Source organism: Pristiophorus japonicus, chromosome 5 (assembly GCF_044704955.1).
Source record: "Pristiophorus japonicus isolate sPriJap1 chromosome 5, sPriJap1.hap1, whole genome shotgun sequence".
In the NCBI taxonomy this organism is placed as follows: Eukaryota; Metazoa; Chordata; class Chondrichthyes; family Pristiophoridae; genus Pristiophorus; species Pristiophorus japonicus.
In genome coordinates, this window is record NC_091981.1 from 230,431,963 (window position 1) to 230,451,378 (window position 19,416).

General features: G+C 45.7%; 1 protein-coding gene across 4 annotated transcripts in view; it reads left to right on the top strand.

The window, feature by feature from the left end:
• The window catches only part of LOC139264624 (voltage-dependent L-type calcium channel subunit beta-2-like), a 159,772-nt gene that overhangs the window by 132,635 nt on the left and 7,721 nt on the right, over positions 1 to 19,416 (top strand). For all 4 annotated transcript variants that reach the window (XM_070881370.1, XM_070881372.1, XM_070881373.1 and 1 more), the window contains 2 exons: positions 13,914 to 14,065; positions 14,917 to 15,012. In XM_070881370.1, the coding sequence (XP_070737471.1) occupies positions 13,914 to 14,065; positions 14,917 to 15,012 (248 nt within the window). The remainder of the gene's footprint in view (positions 1 to 13,913; positions 14,066 to 14,916; positions 15,013 to 19,416) is intronic.

The following is a 19,416-nucleotide window of genomic DNA, read 5'->3' on the forward strand; positions in this document are numbered from 1 at the left end:
AACACAATTTCCCGCCTAATAAGGATATCCTTCAGTTCCTCCTTCTCACTAGACCCTCGATCCCCTAGTACTTCCGGAAGGTTATTTGTGTCTTCCTTCGTGAAGACAGAACCAAAGTATTTGTTCAATTGGTCTGCCATTTCTTTGCTCCCCATTATAAATTAATGTAAGTCCGACTGCAAGGGACCTACGTTTGTCTTCAAGTTGGTGGTCGAGAAGGCAAGAGTCCGGGGTCGGAGGCCTATAAAAAGGCCGTGAGTTCAGCAGTTGGGAGTTCGTGGTCGAGAAGGCGAGAGTCCGGGGTCGGAGGCGTATAAAAAGGCCGCGTGTTCAGCAGTCGGGAGTTGGTGGTCGAGGAGGCGAGAGTCCGGGGTCGGAGGCCTATAAAAAGGCCGCGTGTTCAGCAGCCGGGAGTTGGTGGTCGAGGAGGTGAGAGTCCGGGGTCGGAGGCCTATAAAAAGGCCGCGTGTTCAGCAGCCGGGAGTTGGTGGTCGAGGAGGTGAGAGTCCGGGGTCGGAGGCCTATAAAAAGGCCGCGTGTTCAGCAGTCGGGAGTTGGTGGTCGAGGAGGTGAGAGTCCGGGGTCGGAGGCCTATAAAAAGGCCGCGTGTTCAGCAGTCGGGAGTTGGTGGTCGAGGAGGTGAGAGTCCGGGGTCGGAGGCCTATAAAAAGGCCGTGAGTTCAGCAGTCGGAAGTTGGTGGTCGAGGAGGCGAGAGTCCGGGGTCGGAGGCCTATAAAAAGGCCGTGAGTTCAGCAGTCGGGAGTTGGTGGTCGAGAAGGCAAGAGTCCGGGGTCGGAGGCCTATAAAAAGGCCGTGAGTTCAGCAGTTGGGAGTTGGTGGTCGAGGAGGTGAGAGTCCGGGGTCGGAGGCCTATAAAAAGGCCGTGAGTTCAGCAGTCGGGAGTTGGTGGTCGTGCAGCTGCAGTGGGGAGGCAAAAAAGAAGTAGAAAGAAAGCAAAAGGTGATGTCACAGCCAAGGGGGCTGGTGATTGGTAAGAAGTTTTTTGTATTCTTTTCTTTATCAATAAGTAACCTTTAGCATTGTTGTTGCCAAATTAAGTTAATCTAAGGGTTAAGTCATGGCAAGAGAGCTCGGACGCGTATTATGCTCCTCCTTACTATGTGGGAACTCGGACGCTTTCGGTGTCCTCGACGACTACGTGTGCGGGAAGTGTATCCGCCTGCAGATCCTGACAGACCGCATTGCAGCACTGGAACTTTGGGTGGATTCACTCTGGAGCATGCACGATGCTGAGAATGACGTGAATAGCATGTTTAGCGAGTTAGTCTCGCCGCAGGTAAAGGGTACACAGCCAGATAGTAAATGAGTGACCAACAGGAAGAGCAGTGCAAGGAAGGTAGTGCAGGGGTCCCCTGCGGTTATCCCCCTGCAAAACAGATACACCGCTTTGGGTACTGTTGAGGGGGATGACGCATCAGGGGAGAGCAGCAGCAGCCAAGTTCATGGCACCATGGCTGGCTCTGCTGCACAGGAGGGCAGGAAAAAGAGTGGGAGAGCTATAGTGATAGGGGATTTGATTGTAAGGGGAATAGATAGGCGTTTCTGCGGCTGCAACCGAGACTCCAAGATGGTATGTTGCCTCCCTGATGCAAGGGCCAAGGATGTCTCGGAGCGGGTGCAGGACATTCTGAAAAGGGAGGGTGAACAGCCAGTTGTCGTGGTGCACATAGGTACCAACGATATAGGTACAAAACGGGATGAGGTCCTACGAGACAAATTTAGGGAGCTAGGAACTAAATTTAAAAAGTAGGACCTCAAAAGTAGTAATCTCAGGATTGCTACCAATGCCACATGCTAGTCAGAGTAGGAATCGCAGGATAGCTCAGATGAATACATGGCTTGAGGAATGGTGCAGAAGGGAGGGATTCAAATTCCTGGGACATTGAAACCGGTTCTGGGGGAGGTGGGACCAGTACAAAACGGACGGTCTGCACCTAGGCAGGACCGGAACCAATGTCCTAGGGGAAGTGTTTGCTAGTGCTGTTGGGGAGGAGTTAAACTAATATGGCAGGGGGATGGGAACCTATGCAGGGAGACAGAGGCAAATGATAGAAAGGAGAATAGTAAAAGTGGAGGTCAGAGAAACCTAAGGCAAAAAACAAAAAGGGCATCATTACAGCAAAATTCTAAAGGGTCAAAGTGTGTTAAAAAGACAAGCCTGAAGGCTCTGTGCCTCAATGCGAGGAGTATTCGGAATAAGGTGGACGAATTAACTGCGCAGATAGCAGTTAATGGATATGATGTAATTGGCATCACTGAGACATGGCTCCAGGGTGACCAAGGCTGGAAACTCAACATCCAGAGATATTCAACATTTAGGAAGGATAGACAGAAAGGAAAAGGAGGCGGGATGGCCTTGCTAGTTAAAGAGGAAATTAATGCAATAGTAAGGAAGGACATTGGCTTGGATGATGTGGAATCGGTATGGGTGGAGCTACGGAATATCAAAGGGCAGAAAACGCTGGTGGGAGTTGTGTACAGGCCACCAAACAGTAGTAATGAGGTTGGGGACAGCATCAAACAAGAAATAAGGGATGTGTGCAACAAAGGTACAGCAGTTATCATGGGCGACTTTAATTTACATATAGATTGGGCTAACCAAGCTGGTAGCAATGCGGTAGAGGAGGATTTCTTGGAGTGTATTAGGGATGGTTTTCTTGACCAATATGTCGAGGAACCAATTAGAGAGCTGGCCATCCTAGACTGGGTGATGTGTAATGAGAAGGGACTAATTAGCAATCTTGTTGTGCGAGGCCCCTTGGGGAAGAGTGACCATAATATGGCAGAATTCTTTATTAAGATGGAGAGTGACACAGTTAACACAGAAACTAGGGTCCTAAACTTAAGGAGAGCTAACTTCGACGGCATGAGGTGTGAATTGGCTAGAATAGACTGGCAAATGATACTTAAGGGGTTGACAATGACAAACATTTATAGATCACATGGATGAACTTCAACAGTTGTACATCCCTGTCTGGAGTAAAAATAAAACAGGGAAGGTGGCTCAACCGTGGCAAACAAGGGAAATTAAGGATAGTGTTAAATCCAAGGAAAAGGCATATAAATTGGCCAGAAAAAGCAGCAAACACGAGGACTGGGAGAAATTTAGAATTCAGCAGAGAAGGACAAAGGGTTTAATTAGGAGGGGGAGAATAGAGTACGAGAGGAAGCTTGCCGGGAATATAAAAACTGACTGCAAAAGCTTCTATAGATATGAGAAGAGGGTTGAAGATTGAGAAGAGGGTTGAAGTGATGACGCAGCCCTGTTTGACCCCAGTCCAGACATGGATTGGGTCTGCAATGGATCCGCTGGTAATGATCACGGCCTGCATGTCGTCGTGGAGCAGGCGAAGGATGTTGACGAACTTTTGAGAGCATCCGTAATGGAGGAGGACGCTCCATAGACCCTCGTAATTGACAGTGTCAAATGCCTTTGTAAGGTCGAAGAAGGCCATGAAAAAGGGCTGGTGCTGCTCCCTGCATTTTTCCTGCAGTTGTCGTGTTGCAAAGATCATGTCCGTTGTGCCCAGTAGGGGACGAAATCCGCACTGTGGCTCTGGGAGGAGCTCCTCGGCCACAGGGAGAAGACGGTTGAGGAGGACTCTAGCGACAACTTTCTCAGGGAGATTCCTCTGTAGTTGCCACAGTCGGACTTGACCCCTTTTTTAAAGATGGTCATGATCACTGCATCTCTGAGAACTCCCGGCATGCTCTCCTCCCTCCAGATGAGAGAGATGAGGTCATATATCTGCGCCAACAGCGCCTCTCTGCCATACTTTAGCACCTCAGCAGGGATTCCATCCGCTCCCGTAGCCTTGTTGTTGTTGACCTGTCTTATGGCTTTTCCTACCTCGTGCAAGGTTGAAGTTTCACTGAGGTGGGGCAGGTCGCATGCCACGGGATGAAGTTGAGAACACTCGGGTCAAAGGCAGAGTTTCGATTGAGGAGATCTTCGAAGTGCTCCTTCCAGCGGGCCTTGACTGCCTCGGTGTCCTTCATGAGTGTTTCCCTGTTCTTGGCCAGCAGTGAGGTGGGGCCTTGGGAGTTTGAACCATAGGTGGTCTTGACTGCAATGAAGAATCCTCGCACATCATGGCTGTCGGCCTGTTGTTGTATCTCCTGTGCTTTCTCCATCCACCACCTGTTCTTTAGGTCCTGGGTTTTTTGTTGGACCTCAGCATTGAGCTGCCTGTAATGTTGCTTTGCTGCTCCCGAGTTGGGTTGTTGCTTGAGGCTCAGAAATGCTCTGTGTTTGCGATCTATTAGTTCTTGTATCTCCTGCTCATTCTCATCAAACCAGTCCTGGTGTTTTCTGGTTGAGTAACCGAGCGACTCTTTGCAGGCACTGGTTATGGAGGCCAGGAGGGAAGACCAAGCGCTATGGGCATTCAGCATCTCAGGGTCATCAAGGCATGCCAGGTTAGCTGTGAGGCGCTGGCTGTATAGGGCTCTCTTAGCTGGATCTTTAAGTGCCCCGGCATTGACTTTTTTGCAGCATTGTTTCTGTTGTTCCCTCCGCTTTGGGACTATGTTGATGTCGATGATGGATCGGATTAGGCGGTGGTCCATCCAGCAGTCATCAGCTCCTGTCATGGCGTGGTTAATGCGCACATCCTTGCGATCCCTGGCTCGGATGATGACATAGTCAAGCAGGTGCCAGTATTTGGTGCGAGGGTGTTGCCACAATGCCTTGTATTTGTCCCTCTGGCGGAACAGGGTGTTGGTGATGAGAAGTTCATGTTCTAGACATTTTGTCAGGAGTAGGGTACCGCTGGAGTTGGCTTTCTCTACCCCCTCTCTGCTAATAGCACCTCCCCAGAGGGCTGTGTCTTTGCCAACCCTGGCGTTGAAGTTACCTAGGAGGATCAGTTTGTCGCCCGCGAGGACGCGGGACAGGGATGTTTCGAGGTTGGAATAAAAACCCGCTTTGATCTCATCCATTGCATCGAGTGTTGGGGCGTACGCACTGATGACTGTGGCACATTGGTTCTGGGATAGGGTGAATCAAAAGAGTCATGAGGCATTTGGTAACCCCGCAGGGGGAGTCTTTGAGGCTCATTTTTGATGGCGAAGCCGACTCCATGAAGAGGGCGTTCTTCCTCTGGTTTCCCTTTCCAAGAAAAGGTGTAACCTCCACCTTGTTCTTTGAGCTGGTCTTTTCCTGCTCGCCGGGTCTCACTTAGGGCGGCGATGTCGATGTCAAAGCGCCTAAGTTCCCGGGCAGCTATGCCGGTGCGGCGTTCCAGCCTGTCGCAGTTGGAGTTGTCCATGAGGGTCCTGACGTTCCAGGTCCCAAACTTCATGTTAACGGAGTGGAAGATGCCTGTGCGTGAATTCTTTTAACGTGGGGTGGCCGTTACACACTGGCACCACACGGGCTTAGCTGAGCAAAGTCTTTGTCCAGTGGCAAGGGGGTCCAAGATGACTGGAGACCAGGCACTGCTGTATGAGCCTAATTGCCTATGGCGAGATGTTGGCCGCAAGCTCGACGCCGAGTAGTGCCCTTGATGGTAGGTAGCCCAAGGCTTGGTTGGGGGCAGGCATTAGGACTGTCTGTCTCACCTGTGTCAGGGACTGTGGTTCTCATATTGGACTGTTCAGCTACCTAAGGACTCATTTTTAAGAGTGGAAGCAAGTCTTCCTCGATTCCAAGGGACTGCCTATGATGATGATGAAGAGAGCTAGAGTTGGGTGGAATATAGTCAGCGGATTTCAATTTTACATGTAAATTTGCAAACAAATGTGAATTTGCCCATCCCTGAATGCTATCCAATGTCCAATGGCGTTCCTCGCAGTAAGTTGGATGATTTGCTGTTAGAATTTTGCCAGTATAATTGGGGCTGAACGGTGGAAATTATTGTAGAATAAAGTTCATTAAATAAAGTATTCTTCATCTGGTAATTGAAGGAGCAGAAAATTATTGGAAGAAGTCCCATGTGGTAGAAGTTGTGCACATTTTAAATCTGTTTCCCTGCTGTCTTTAGGCACTCTTGCTTTTGGGTGTCCATTGTTGTAGTGACACCAGCACCGAATACTCGAATACTAACAGCTAGTGGCTTCACGGGAAATGCTGTAGTTTGGCATCTGGAAGTATTGTTGATTCTGAAAGGAAGGAGGAGCTAGAGAAATTCAGTACTGCTATATTGTGTAAATCGTCCAGGTTTTGTGCATTAGCACTCTAAACTTGTTCCTGCTTTAGCAAAGGCCTATGACAATTGAAAACTCATTAGAATGAGAGAATGTTCACAAATATAACTCTTGCAGGGGTTTTGGCAATGGTTTGAATTGTCCATGTTTGATCTTGTCAATCTATTTTGTCATTTTTCCTGACATTTTGTTAATGGAACAAGATTTTTAAGAAAACATAATAGCACATGTATGTGACTCAGATTAGAAAAAGACTGGCAGATGATACTTAAAGGGTTGACGGTGGATAGGCAATGGCAAACATTTAAAGATCACGTGGATGAACTTCAACAATTGTACATCCCTGTCTGGAGTAAAAATAAAATGGGGAAGGTGGCTCAACCGTGGCTAACAAGGGAAATTAAGGATAGTGTTAAATCCAAGGAAGAGGCATATAAATTGGCCAGAAAAAGCAGCAAAGCTGAGAACTGGGAGAAATTTAGAATTCAGCAGAGGAGGACAAAGGGTTTAATTAAGAGAGGAAAAATAGAGTATGAGAAGAAGCTTGCTGGGAACATAAAAACTGACTGCAAAAGCTTCTACAGATATGTGAAGAGAAAAAGATTAGTGAAGACAAACGTAGGTCCCTTGCAGTCAGATTCAGGTGAATTTATAATGGGGAACAAAGAAATGGCAGACCAGTTGAACAAATACTTTGGTTCTGTCTTCACGAAGGAAGACACAAATAACCTTCCGGAAGTACTAGGGGACCAAGGGTCGAGTGAGAAGGAGGGGCTGAAGGATATCCTTATTAGGCGGGAAATTGTGTTAGGGAAATTGATGGGATTGAAGGCCGATAAATCCCTGGGGCCTGATAGTCAGCATCCCAGAGTACTTGGAGAAGTGGCCCTAGAAATAGTGGATGCATTGGTGATCATTTTCCAACAGTCTATCGACTCTGGATCAGTTCCTATGGACTGGAGGGTAGCTAATGTAACACCACTTTTTTAAAAAGGAGGGAGAGAGAAAAAGGGTAATTATAGACCGGTTAGCCTGACATCAGTAGTGGAGAAAATGTTGGAATCATTATTAAAGATGAAATAACAGCGCATTTGGAAAGCATTGACAGGATCGGTCCAAGTCAGCATGGATTTATGATAGGGAAATCATGCTTGACAAATCTTCTGGAATTTTTTGAGGAAGTGTAAGTGGTAGAGTGGACAAGGGAGAACCAGTGGATGTGGTGTATTTGGACTTTCAAAAGGCTTTTGACAAGGTTCCACATGAGAGATTGGTGTGCAAAATCAAAATGCATGGTATTGGGGGTAATGTACTGACATGGATAGAGAACTGGTTGGCAGACAGGAAACAGAGAGTCGGGATAAACGGGTCCTTTTCATAATGGCAGGCAGTGATTAGTGGGGTGCCGCAGGGCTCAGTGCTGGGACCCCAGCTATTTACAATATACATTAATGATTTGGATGAAGGAATTGAGTGTAATATCTCCAAGTTTGCAGATTACACTAAACTGGGTGGCGGTGTGAGCTGTGAGGAGGACGCTAAGAGGCTGCAGAGTGACTTGGACAGGTTAGGTGAGTGGGCAAATGCATGGCAGATGCAATATAATGTGGATAAATGTGAGGTTATCTACTTTGGGGGCAAAAACACAAAGGCAGAATATTATCTGAATGGCGGCAGATTAGGAAAAGGGGAGGTACAACGAGACCTGGGTGTGATGGTACATCAGTCATTGAAAGTTGGCATGCAGGTACAGCAGACGGTGAAGAAGGCAAATGGTATGTTCACCTTCATAGCTAAGTGATTTGAGAATAGGAGCAGGGAGGTCTTACTGCAGTTGTACAGGGCCTTAGTGAGGCCTCACCTGGAATATTGTGTTCAGTTTTGGTCCCTTAATCTGAGGAAGGACGTTCTTGCTATTGAGGGAATGCAGCGAAGGTTCACCAGACTGATTCCCGGGATGGCTGGACTGACATATGAGGAGAGACTGGATCGACTGGGCCTTTATTCACTGGAGTTTAGAAGGATGAGAGGGGATCTCATAGAAACATCTAAAATTCTGGACTGGTTAGAAGCAGGAAGAATGTTCCCGATGTTGGGGAAGTCCAGAACCGGGGAACACAGTCTAAGGATAAGTGGTATGCCATTTAGGACTGAGATGAGGAGAAACCTGTGGAATTCCCTACCGCAGAGAGTTGTTGATGCCAGTTTATTGGATATATTCAAGAGGGAGTTAGATATGGTCCTTATGGCTAAAGGGATTAAGGGGTATGGAGAGAAAGCAGGAAAGGGATACTGAAGTGGATGATCAACAATGATCTTATTGAATGGTGGTGCAGGCTCAAAGGGCCGAATGGCCTCCTCCTCCTATTTTCTATGTTTCTGCAGCACACAATATGTTGGCCAGTGGTCGATTTACAGTTGTGCATGTGCCTGATATGATGCAAGAAAGTGCTTCTATTGAATTTCAACAAGGGAATCTATTTAGAGTTGTTTAGGATATGAGGAATGTTGCAATTTATGGAACAATTTCTGAAACAATGAAGTTTCTGGTGAAAATGTCTGGAAGGACTGGGATTGGCCTTGTTCTCGAATGGGCCAGAGGAGATGTCTTGAGGAAGTGAGGTCGAGGACTCGGTCCTTCTTTGATAGTGAGCACGAGAACTCTTCAAGAAGAGCAGTCAAAGGAGAATGGGAAGAGGCCATTCCCCCATTAAGTGTTCATGCCTGGTTGTTAATATTGTGCACATGGAAGCAGTACAGGAAAAAGATCAATAAGCTTACCAGGATAAGCAAGGTGGGCGAATCTACCATGGGCTGGATTTTAGGCTTTTCTGTTTTTGGGGAGGAAACCGAGGCGAGATGGGATCATTTGCACTTTAGTTTGCAAGCTTGGGCATCTTGGCCCTGCGTCAGGGGGCGCAGCGCTAAGGGAGGCGTTGTACATCTTTCGTGGTACAAGGATGGGAAATTCGCGAACTAAAGAGCCGGGCCATGTGTACTCGGAAAGAGGCCTGGGGGGGGGTGGAAAAAACCTAAAACAAATCCCAGCAAAACATTGCCCCCGCCACCGCAATACAAAGCGCACAAAAATTAAATATAAAAAACACTCGCACGTACTTTTACAGCACATTACCTTCCTCTGCGCCGCCGTCATAGCTGGACCGCTCTGATTTCCCAGTCGGTCATTGCGGGCACACCTCCGGGCAGACAGAGCAGCAAAAGTCAAAATTTGTACCGGTGTCACATCCAGGGGTGTTGCACACCCAGCTCTGCTCTTCCCGGCAGTCCAGCTCAGCGCTTCCGCAAAACCCAATCGGAGGATCACGATGAGTCACAGGAGACCTCCCGCCGCCTTTCACGCCGCTCCGGGGTGAAACCCGGAGCACAAAGGACCAGAAAATCCAGCCTCATGACTTTCCATTAATAAGGACATAAGAAATAGGAGCAGGATTAGGCCATTCGGCCCTTTGAGCCTGCTTCACCATTCAATAATATCATGGTCGTCTTCTGCCTCAACTCCACCTTCCTACACTATCCCTATATCCCCTTAGAATCCAAAAATCTATCGATCTCTGTCTTGAATATATTCAACAACTGAGCATCCACAAAATTCCAAAGATTCACCATCCTTTGAGTGAATAAATTTCTCTTCATCTCAGTCCTAAATGGCTGAACCCTTATTCAGTAACTGTGACTGCTAGTTCTGTACTCGCCAGCCAGGAGAAACATCCTCCCAGCATCTACCCTGTCAATGTTATATGTTTCAATGAGACACCTTCATTCTTCTAACCTCTAGGGAATATAGGCCTCGTCTACTCAATCTCTCCTCGTAGGACAAATCTCCCCGCCCCGCCCCCCCATCCCAGGAATCAGTCAAGTGAACCTTTGTTGCACTCCCTCTAAGGCACATATATCTGTGGGTAAGGAGACTAAAACTGTGCACAGTACTCCAGGTGTGGTCTCACCAAAGCATTATATAATTGTAGTTAGACTTCTTTACTTTTATAATCCAATCCTTTTGTAATAGACTAACATACCATTCGCTTTCCTAATTGTTTGCTGTACCTGCGTGTTAACTTTCCATGATCCGTGTACAGAGACACCTAGATCCCTCTGCCAATATTTTTCAGTATCTCGCCATTTAAAAAATATTCTGCTTTTCTATTTTTCGTACCAAAGTAGATAACTTCACATGTTTTCACATTATATTCCATCTGCCGTGATCTTGCCCACTCACTTAACCTGCCTATATTATCCCTTGAAACCTCTTTACATTCTCCTCACAACTTACTTTCCCACCTAGCTTTGAATTGTCAACAAACCTGGACATATTACTCTGTCCCCTCATCCAAGTCATTGGTATAGATGGCAAATAGCTGAGACCCAAGCACTGATTCTTGCGGTAACGCACTAGTTTCAGCCTGCCAACCCGAAAATGACCCGTTTATTTCTACTCTCTGTTTTCTGTCCGTTAACCAATCCTGAAGCCATGCTACTTTATTACCCCAATCCCATGAGCCCTACCTTTGTGCAGTAACCTCTTGTGTTGCACCTTATCAAATGTTTTTTGAAAATAATGGGTGCATGCTCTTGGTTATACCTGTGTTCAGCTTGTATCCTGGGATGCAGAGGTGTTATGAGCTATGGCTTGCAGATAGCCTTTATCACCCAGGAGCCACAGTGATGCTTGCCGTTATGAGCCAAACATTGGTGGTATGGTGGATTGGCTTAAAATGTAGGCAGTGTGACAGTTGTCTTGGAAGCAAGCATTGACTTGCATAATGTGGTGCAAACTATGTGAGCATTCAGAGTGTAATCCTTTACTATTCATGTAGCTAGTGGCCAATTATTTGGGCTGGAGGGCCCCTTAACATGTTTTGGCAAGCTGTTGAGGGTTCGTCCACCACTGTTTCCCCTAAGGCACGTGGTCGCGCAACAATCGCGTGATCCCATGCAAGCGGCTCCCCCAGCTCCTGCCGTTCAGTGATATTGCGCATGCGCGGCTGTGTAGCGGCCGGCCTCGGAGCAAATTTAAAGGGACCACGCGTGAAAAATAATTAGAGAGATCATTGCATAAACGTAAATTCAGATAGTAGTCAGATGCTATCTTAAATACACAACATGAATTCGATACTGCTTAGAAATGAATCAAAGATAAAAATTGAAACTGTTGTGGTATCTTCTGTAAATCAGTGCTGTGAAATAGAACTGTACCCTCTTTAGAGCCTGTGTCAGCATCAATTTCCCACCTCAGATATCCATATGGACCTCTGCAAAGATTACTAATATCATTCCAATTGGTGCCAGATGAGAACTTATCTGCCGTCGTACTCTGGATAGGACTACACCAGGAGAGGAAAGATGCAGCGCCGGTCACTTTCTCCAGTAAAAGAGTCATGGAGATGAGCAGCCATGACTCCACTCTAAACTGCATAGGGCACATTCCAGTATGCAATGCATTCTGGGTATGAACTTCCGCCATTGGGACCCAGAATCAAGGAATGGATCTTTTTAAGATCTGGCTGGGGAGAATTTCTTTTGTGAATTATTCATTTGAATGAAGTATTACTATATTTTTTCTTTGGCTGCAATTCGGGTCTGTCTCTGACCCATGAGAAGTGAGAGTGGATAGACAAATGTGCAGCTTGAGCTCTGGCTCGCGTTCTATTTCTGTCCCATCCAGCGGGCCGGATAGAATGACTTGGCGGGCCGTATTTTGCCCATCACTGAGCTCGTGGTATTGTGTAAGGAAACACGTAGGGCCATGTGGGCACAATTTGTACCACCCTGGACTTTGGGATAGCCTACAATCAGATGCTAATCTGATTATCTGCCTTGGTTATCCAAGGCAAAGGTTATGAACTGTGTATCTTGAGCCATTCGTTGTAACTGCCATTTGCTTTATACATCTGTTACGTTGTTGATTTAGCTTATATTCACAATGTGATGGCTTGAAAACTGATTGGAAAATCTACGCTAATGTAATCAGTTTTCCTACCAGTGTGTAAAAGTTGAATGTGAATGTGACTATTATTGTAGTGGCAGCGCCGTGACTGTAATGGAGTTCAGCTGCAGATCTGCTTGCAGTTTGTGGTATAACTCCATTATAGCTTCCATGGTAAATTGAATTGTCCACGGGACTGGTTCTGTGCGTGCGTGCGTATCCTGGTATGGGAGGACCAGGGAGTGATGTGTTGTGTGTCTGTGCGGGAAGTTTTTTTTTCAGTTTTTGATGCCTCCCCTGATCAAAAACTCCTCTAATCCTATGTGCACTCGCATCCCAGAGATTTATGGTAGAGCTTGTTGAAACATAGAAACAGAAAATAGGTGCAGGAGTAGGCCATTCGGCCTTCGAGCCTGCACTGCCATTTAATGAGTTCATGGCTGAACATGCAACTTCAGTACCCCATTTCTGCTTTCTCGCCATACCCCTTGATTCCCCCTAGTAGTAAGGACTACATCTAACTCCCTTTTAAATATATTTAGTGAATTGGCCTCAACAACTTTCTGTGGTAGAGAATTCCACAGCCTCTGGTATGCTGTCCTTGTTTGTTTCTTTACTTTTTCTTCTTTCTTCTGATGAAGATGTGAATCATTCTGAAATCCAGCTCTGTCTCTATCCCTGTCTCAGCTGATCTGCTGCTGAAACCTTCATCCATGCCTTTGTTGCCTCAAGACTCAACTAATCCAGTGCTAGCCAGCACTCCCACTTTGTACCCTCCACATCCTTGAGCTCATCCAAAACTCTGCTGCTCATATCCTAACGCATACCAAGTCCTATTGACCAATCATCCCTGTGCTTACGGACCTACTTTGCCCCCCCCCCCCCCTTCCCCCAGTCCGGCAATGCCTCAATTTTAAAATACTCATCCTTATTTTCAAACACCTCCATGGCCTTGCCCCATCCTATCTGTGTAACCTCCTCCAGCCCTACAAGCCACCAAGATCTCTGTGCTCCTTCAATTCTGGCCTCTTGCGCATCCCTGATTGTAATCACTCCACCATTGGCGGACATTCTTTCAGCTACCGAGGCCCTAAGCTCTGGAATCCCCTCCCTAACCCTCTCCACCTCTTTAACTCTCGCTGCTCCTTTAAGATGCTCCTCAAAACCTACCTCTTTGACCAAGCTTTTGGTCACCTATCCTGATATCTCCTTATGTGGCTCGGTGTCAAATTAAATCTGATGATGCTCCTGCGAAGCGCTTTGGAATGTTTTACTACATTAAAGGCGCATTACAAATACAAGTTGTTGTTGCTCAAATAGCCGCTTGTCATCTGAGTGCAGGCAATGGATGCTGACAGACCTTTCCAATGTATGTGTGTGTGTGTGTGAAGGGTACACTGAGCTATCCAAACCTCCTTGGTCGATATGGTTCAGTATGGTACCACACATTTCCCTATAGAGTTATCTGGGGAGCCCCTTGCAAATCCTTTGTAATAAATCTTTGATTTTAATTGTGAGACCAGAGCTTGGACAGAAACACATACGCAAAGTAATACAGATGTGTCAAAGGGACAAATCACTGTCCACGTTTACAGTGAAAAGTCTGGCTATAAACATAGGAGGAACTTAGAAAATTACTGAAATTGCAACAGTGTTGTAGTAATCTTAATAGTGATGTTAGTGTGAACAATTCTAAATGAATGTAAAGCCCCAGTATATAAACTTCAAAAGCAAAAAGCAGACTAACTGATGGAGATGTATCCTGCACTCATTGATGTGTTCTTGCTTCTTCACCTGCAGCGGAAGTTCAGTGTGAAATAGAGCGTATTTTTGAACTGGCAAGAACACTGCAGTTAGTAGTCCTTGATGCGGACACGATCAACCATCCGGCTCAGTTGGGCAAAACCTCTTTGGCTCCTGTTATAGTCTACGTGAAGATTTCATCTCCGAAGGTAAATTGGCACGGACTATTTGGTTTCAACTCGGATGCTTTTTTGCAGTTTTTCCTTGGTGCTACTAACATCAACGCACGTCATAATTCCACAAGGCCGATCAGCTGGGCAGGGGCTTTTTAAGCACCATTCCAGGGGTGGTGTTTGTCTTTCCAAGTGCAATGGTTCAGTTAGAGACCCTGACATTTACTAGACAACGATATTAAATACTACTCTACACACTCGGTCGTACTCCAGCACCACTAGTCATTTCAAACAGGTAAACATCAGCATGGGCAGAAAGCACTCGTTTGAAACTTAAAATATATGTAAATTTACATGGGAGTGACATCATCACTCTTGCATAATTTCCTGGGGTACCACCAGGCGGTTGCCAACAGAAGCTGAGGTTCAAGGATGCAGGGCTGACTTTTCAGGTTGAAGGATCTGTAAAGGGGAAGCCAGGAACATCCTAGGGCCTCGGATAAATACTTCTTTTCCTTCTAAGGTGCAACAGGGCTGCACGGCCAGGAATTTATGCTGCCACAGGCCTTTCAGGGCCCCCAGCAGTGTACAGCTTCCCTTCCCCAACCTGGAGCAGACATCAATTTCTGATTTGGCCCAAAAACAGGTAATTAGTTGAATCAGGAAAACTGGCTAGGTTCAGCCCAGGTAAAGTTGGACATGTGCAAAAAGCATGCCGCCTAATTTATACTGGTCGAGAGTAATTGTCCCCATTCTCTCTAATGGTGTGGCTTTAAACTGTTTTATACTTACTGATCAGTTATCAGTTTGGACAGGTGCTTGTGAAGATTGCTCAACTATTATCTAAGTACCAACTTCCTAATCTTCCCATTTTACCTTGCATGTAGGTTTTGCAGAGATTAATAAAATCCAGAGGAAAATCCCAGGCTAAACACCTGAATGTCCAGATGGTCGCAGCAGACAAACTGGCTCAGTGCCCTCCAGTGAGTACTTTTAATCTTTTCCTTCCCTCATAGATTGCACATAATTATTTATTGAAATTTATTATATTTAATCCTTGAAAGCCAATCGAGCAATTTTTTAACCTTCACTTCTTGAGGCTGAGCATTCCTTACAACAACATTCATTCTCTGTCTAAAACGCTGATCACTGCACATACTGGGTCAAAAACAGCACCTCTAGTCTTTTCAAATAAGTAATCAGCTATTATGATTTTTTTTAAACTGCTGGAAATCTTTTTTTTTAAAGAAATTAAATAGACAAGAAGTAAATCAGCATTTGACATCGAAAGATAATGGGCTGGATATTGCTGGAAAACTAATGGTGTGTTAATTAGCCAGCAAATTCAGAGGATACATAAGAGATATAAATCTCCAGAACTTGCTGGTCGATTTTATGCTGCTCTGCTGTTTTATGTCGTTACGGTATCTTGCCCTTCGCCTCCCAGCTATTCTTAAGAACTGGCTAGATTTGCACATTTATTGCCCATTAAACTCACTGCAGAAAGTTAAATCTGATAATTAAGAGCATAAGTACCCTTTTAATGGTGTGATAATTGTTAATACAATGCTAGTTAATCTCCCTGTCCCAGAAAGGGAACAATTTAAAGTGTTCAATCTCGTTCCTGCATGTTGTAAATTATTGGTGAAGATATAAAAAATTTAAAATTATTGATTTTTAAAAAAATTCTTACTATTCCTTTCTATCTTTTCTCTCTCCCTCTCATAGAAACATAGAAAATAGGTGCAGGAGTAGGCCATTCGGCCCTTCTAGCCTGCACCGCCATTCAATGAGTTCATGGCTGAACATGCAACTTCAGTACCCCATTCCTGCTTTCTCACCATACCCCTTGATTCCCCTAGTAGTAAGGACTCCATCTAACTTCTTTTTGAATATATTTAGTGAATTGGCCTCAACAACTTTCTGTGGTAGAGAATTCCACAGGTTCACCACTCTCTGGGTGAAGAAATTCCTCCTCATCTCGGTCCTAAATGGCTTACCCCTTATCCTTAGACTGTGTCCCCTGGTTCTGGACTTCCCCAACATTGGGAACATTCTTCCTGCATCTAACCTGTCTAACCCCGTCAGAATTTTAAACGTTTCTATGAGGTCCCCTCTCATTCTTCTGAACTCCAGTGAATACAAGCCCAGTTGATCCAGTCTTTCTTGATAGGTCAGTCCCGCCATCCCGGAAGTCAGTCTGGTGAACCTTCGCTGCACTCCCTCAATAGCAAGAATGTCCTTCCTCAGGTTAGGAGACCAAAACTGTACACAATACTCCAGGTGTGGCCTCACCAAGGCCCTGTACAACTGTAGCAACACCTCCCTGCCCCTGTACTCAAATCCCCTCGCTATGAAGGCCAACATGCCATTTGCTTTCTTAACCGCCTGCTGTACCTGCATGCCAACCTTCAATGACTGATGTACCATGACACCCAGGTCTCATTGCACCTCCCCTTTTCCTAATCTGTCACCATTCAGATAATAGTCTGTCTCTCTGTTTTTACCACCAAAGTGGATAACCTCACATTTATCCACATTATACTTCATCTGCCATGCATTTGCCCACTCACCTAACCTATCCAAGTCGCTCTGCAGCCTCATAGCATCCTCCTCGCAGCTCGCACTGTCACCCAACTTAGTGTCATCCGCAAATTTGGAGATACTACATTTAATCCCCTCGTCTAAATCATTAATATACAGTGTAAACAGCTGGGGCCCCAGCACAGAACCTTGCGGTACCCCACTAGTCACTGCCTGCCATTCTGAAAAGTCCCCATTTACTCCTACTCTTTGCTTCCTGTCTGACAACCAGTTCTCAATCCACGTCAGCACACTACCCCCAATCCCATGTGCTTTAACTTTGCACATTAATCTCTTGTGTGGGACCTTGTCGAAGGCCTTCTGAAAGTCCAAATATACCACATCAACTGGTTCTCCCTTGTCCACTCTACTGGAAACATCCTCAAAAAATTCCAGAAGATTTGTCAAGCATGATTTCCCTTTCACAAATCCATGCTGACTTGGACCGATCATGTCACCTCTTTCCAAATGCGCTGCTATGACATCCTTAATAATTGATTCCATCATTTTACCCACTACCGATGTCAGGCTGATCGGTCTATAATTCCCTGTTTTCTCTCTTCCTCCTTCTTTCCCCTTCTAGTTTTCTTTCTGTACTTGATTTGACTTTTAATTCACCCGCCTTCTCCATTGTTCCTCTTTCTTTCTCAAGCCTTAAATCTCATTGGTTAAGGAGATAGACTGTTGGTCTCACCATTCACTAAGATCCCAGATGCCCCCTTGCCCTCGGCACTCTGTTATGTTTGTATTTCCAGCAAGTTACGGCACAAAACCATTTTGAGCTGAAGGGTACAGGAAAATGTCTAAGTAATGGTGTATGCCGCAAGATGTCCCACTTCAGCAAGATCCGGCCCAAAGTTACAACAAAATGGGAATTTCCTCTGAGTTGCTCCCACTCTACCACCATATCTTGGCCAGAGGTACATCGGAAACCCCGCTGCAGGAGCAGCTCCGAGGAAATTCCCAGTCTGTCTTTCTCTCTCAAGTGCTGCCTGAATCATGTTGTCCTTTTCCAGCTTTTTCTGTTTTAATTACATACAAGCTAACAACAGCTGAAATAAGAAGTATTGCGGGAATTGCCATCTCCTTGTTGACATGACTTGTTGGTCTCCGAAGGATACTTTATGGGGAATCCTAAAATACTGTTAACATTTTTACAAGTGAAGTTTTTTTTTAATTGAGGCATTAAACTGGAGCACCAAGGCCCACAGAATAAGCCACCCAAAATGTAGCAAAGTACAAAATAGAAAACAAAGTAAATCAGGAAGAAGTAGTGAGATGATGCCCAGACTGTGTCTGGACCACTTTTCATGAGCAATGCACAACCGAACAGAGGCCTGAGGCTGGCATACATTTTGGCCATGTGTCTTATCCACATGTTTGTGGCGAGCTGCCAGTACCTGTCTGCCTCCACCGGCAGCTCGTCCCATCAGAAAAATGAATTTTGGCCTGCTGCCAGCGGTTCACGGGTTAGTTCTGGGGATGGATAGGTGGGTGGGGGGGGGGGGGGGGTGTGAGCACGCGCCGATCAACAGGACTGGAGTTGGGAGTGCACTCCTGTTCCTCCTGGCTTCACCGAAAGTGTAATTAAAAATAAAAAACAAACACATCTTTTGTTGATGGCCCAACACTTGCCCCACTCATAGAAACATAGAAATCAATAAGTAATCTTGTAACGGGGTCCTTAAACATGCATTGGATCCTCGTAAACATATTTAAGCTACCTTACACCTTGGGCGGACGCCTAATAAGTGATCCCCAAGAATTTAGCAGTGGGACCAGCTGCAGATTGGGTGCAGGCAGTTCCGCTGCTAAGTTGGTACGCTTTGCGCCTGTTTTAAACCTGAACAATGGGCATAAAGCAAACCAATTTCGACCCCAGTGTGTGTGAAGTACTTTGAGATGTCTTGTAAAAAGTGTGGTAAGGTGACATATTAGTGCAAGTCTTTTTTTTAAATTTAATGCACCTTAGGAATTCATGTGCAGGACTTGATGATGCGTGTTTTTTTTCTCCCCTGGCTGGAGAGTCTAGAACAAGGGAATAGTCTTGGGATAAGGGGTTGGCCGTTTAGGATTGAGATGAGGAGGAATTTCTTCATTCAAAGGGTTGTGAATCTTTGGAATTCTGTACCACAGAGGGCTGTGGAGGCTCAGTCTTTGAGTATATTCAAGGCTGAGATCGATAGATTTTTGGATTCTAAGGGAATCGAGAGATACTGTCTTCTTGAAAGGTCACATGGTCTAGAAACATAGACATAGAAACATAGAAAATAGGTGCAGGAGTAGGCCATTCGGCCCTTCGAGCCTGCACCACCATTCAATATGATCATGGCTGATTATTCACCTCAGTACCCCTTTCCCGCTTTCTCTCCATACCCCTTGATCCCTTTAGCCGTAAGGGCTATATCTAACTCCCTCTTGAATATATTCACTGAACTGGCATCAACGACTCTCTGCGGTAGGGAATTCCACAGGTTAACAACTCTCTGACTGAAGAAGTTCCTCCTCATCTCAGTCCTAAATGGCCTACCCCTTATTCTAAGACTGTGTCCGATTTCTTATGCTCTTAATAAAATCATTAGGGCCACTAAACAGACATAGTGACCTCCTCATCCAAGTTCCTGATGTTCACTCCTGATCTCATGCTGCTGTGAACTGGGAGTGCTACATTGTAAAATGTATTTCCTGATTTTGGACTGGTTACATCATTTTGCCTCGAGAGGTGAATGATGTTCTAGTTCATTTCAATTTTCACTTGAGTATATTTAGGAGTAGGTGGTCATTCAGCTCCTCGAGCCTGTTCT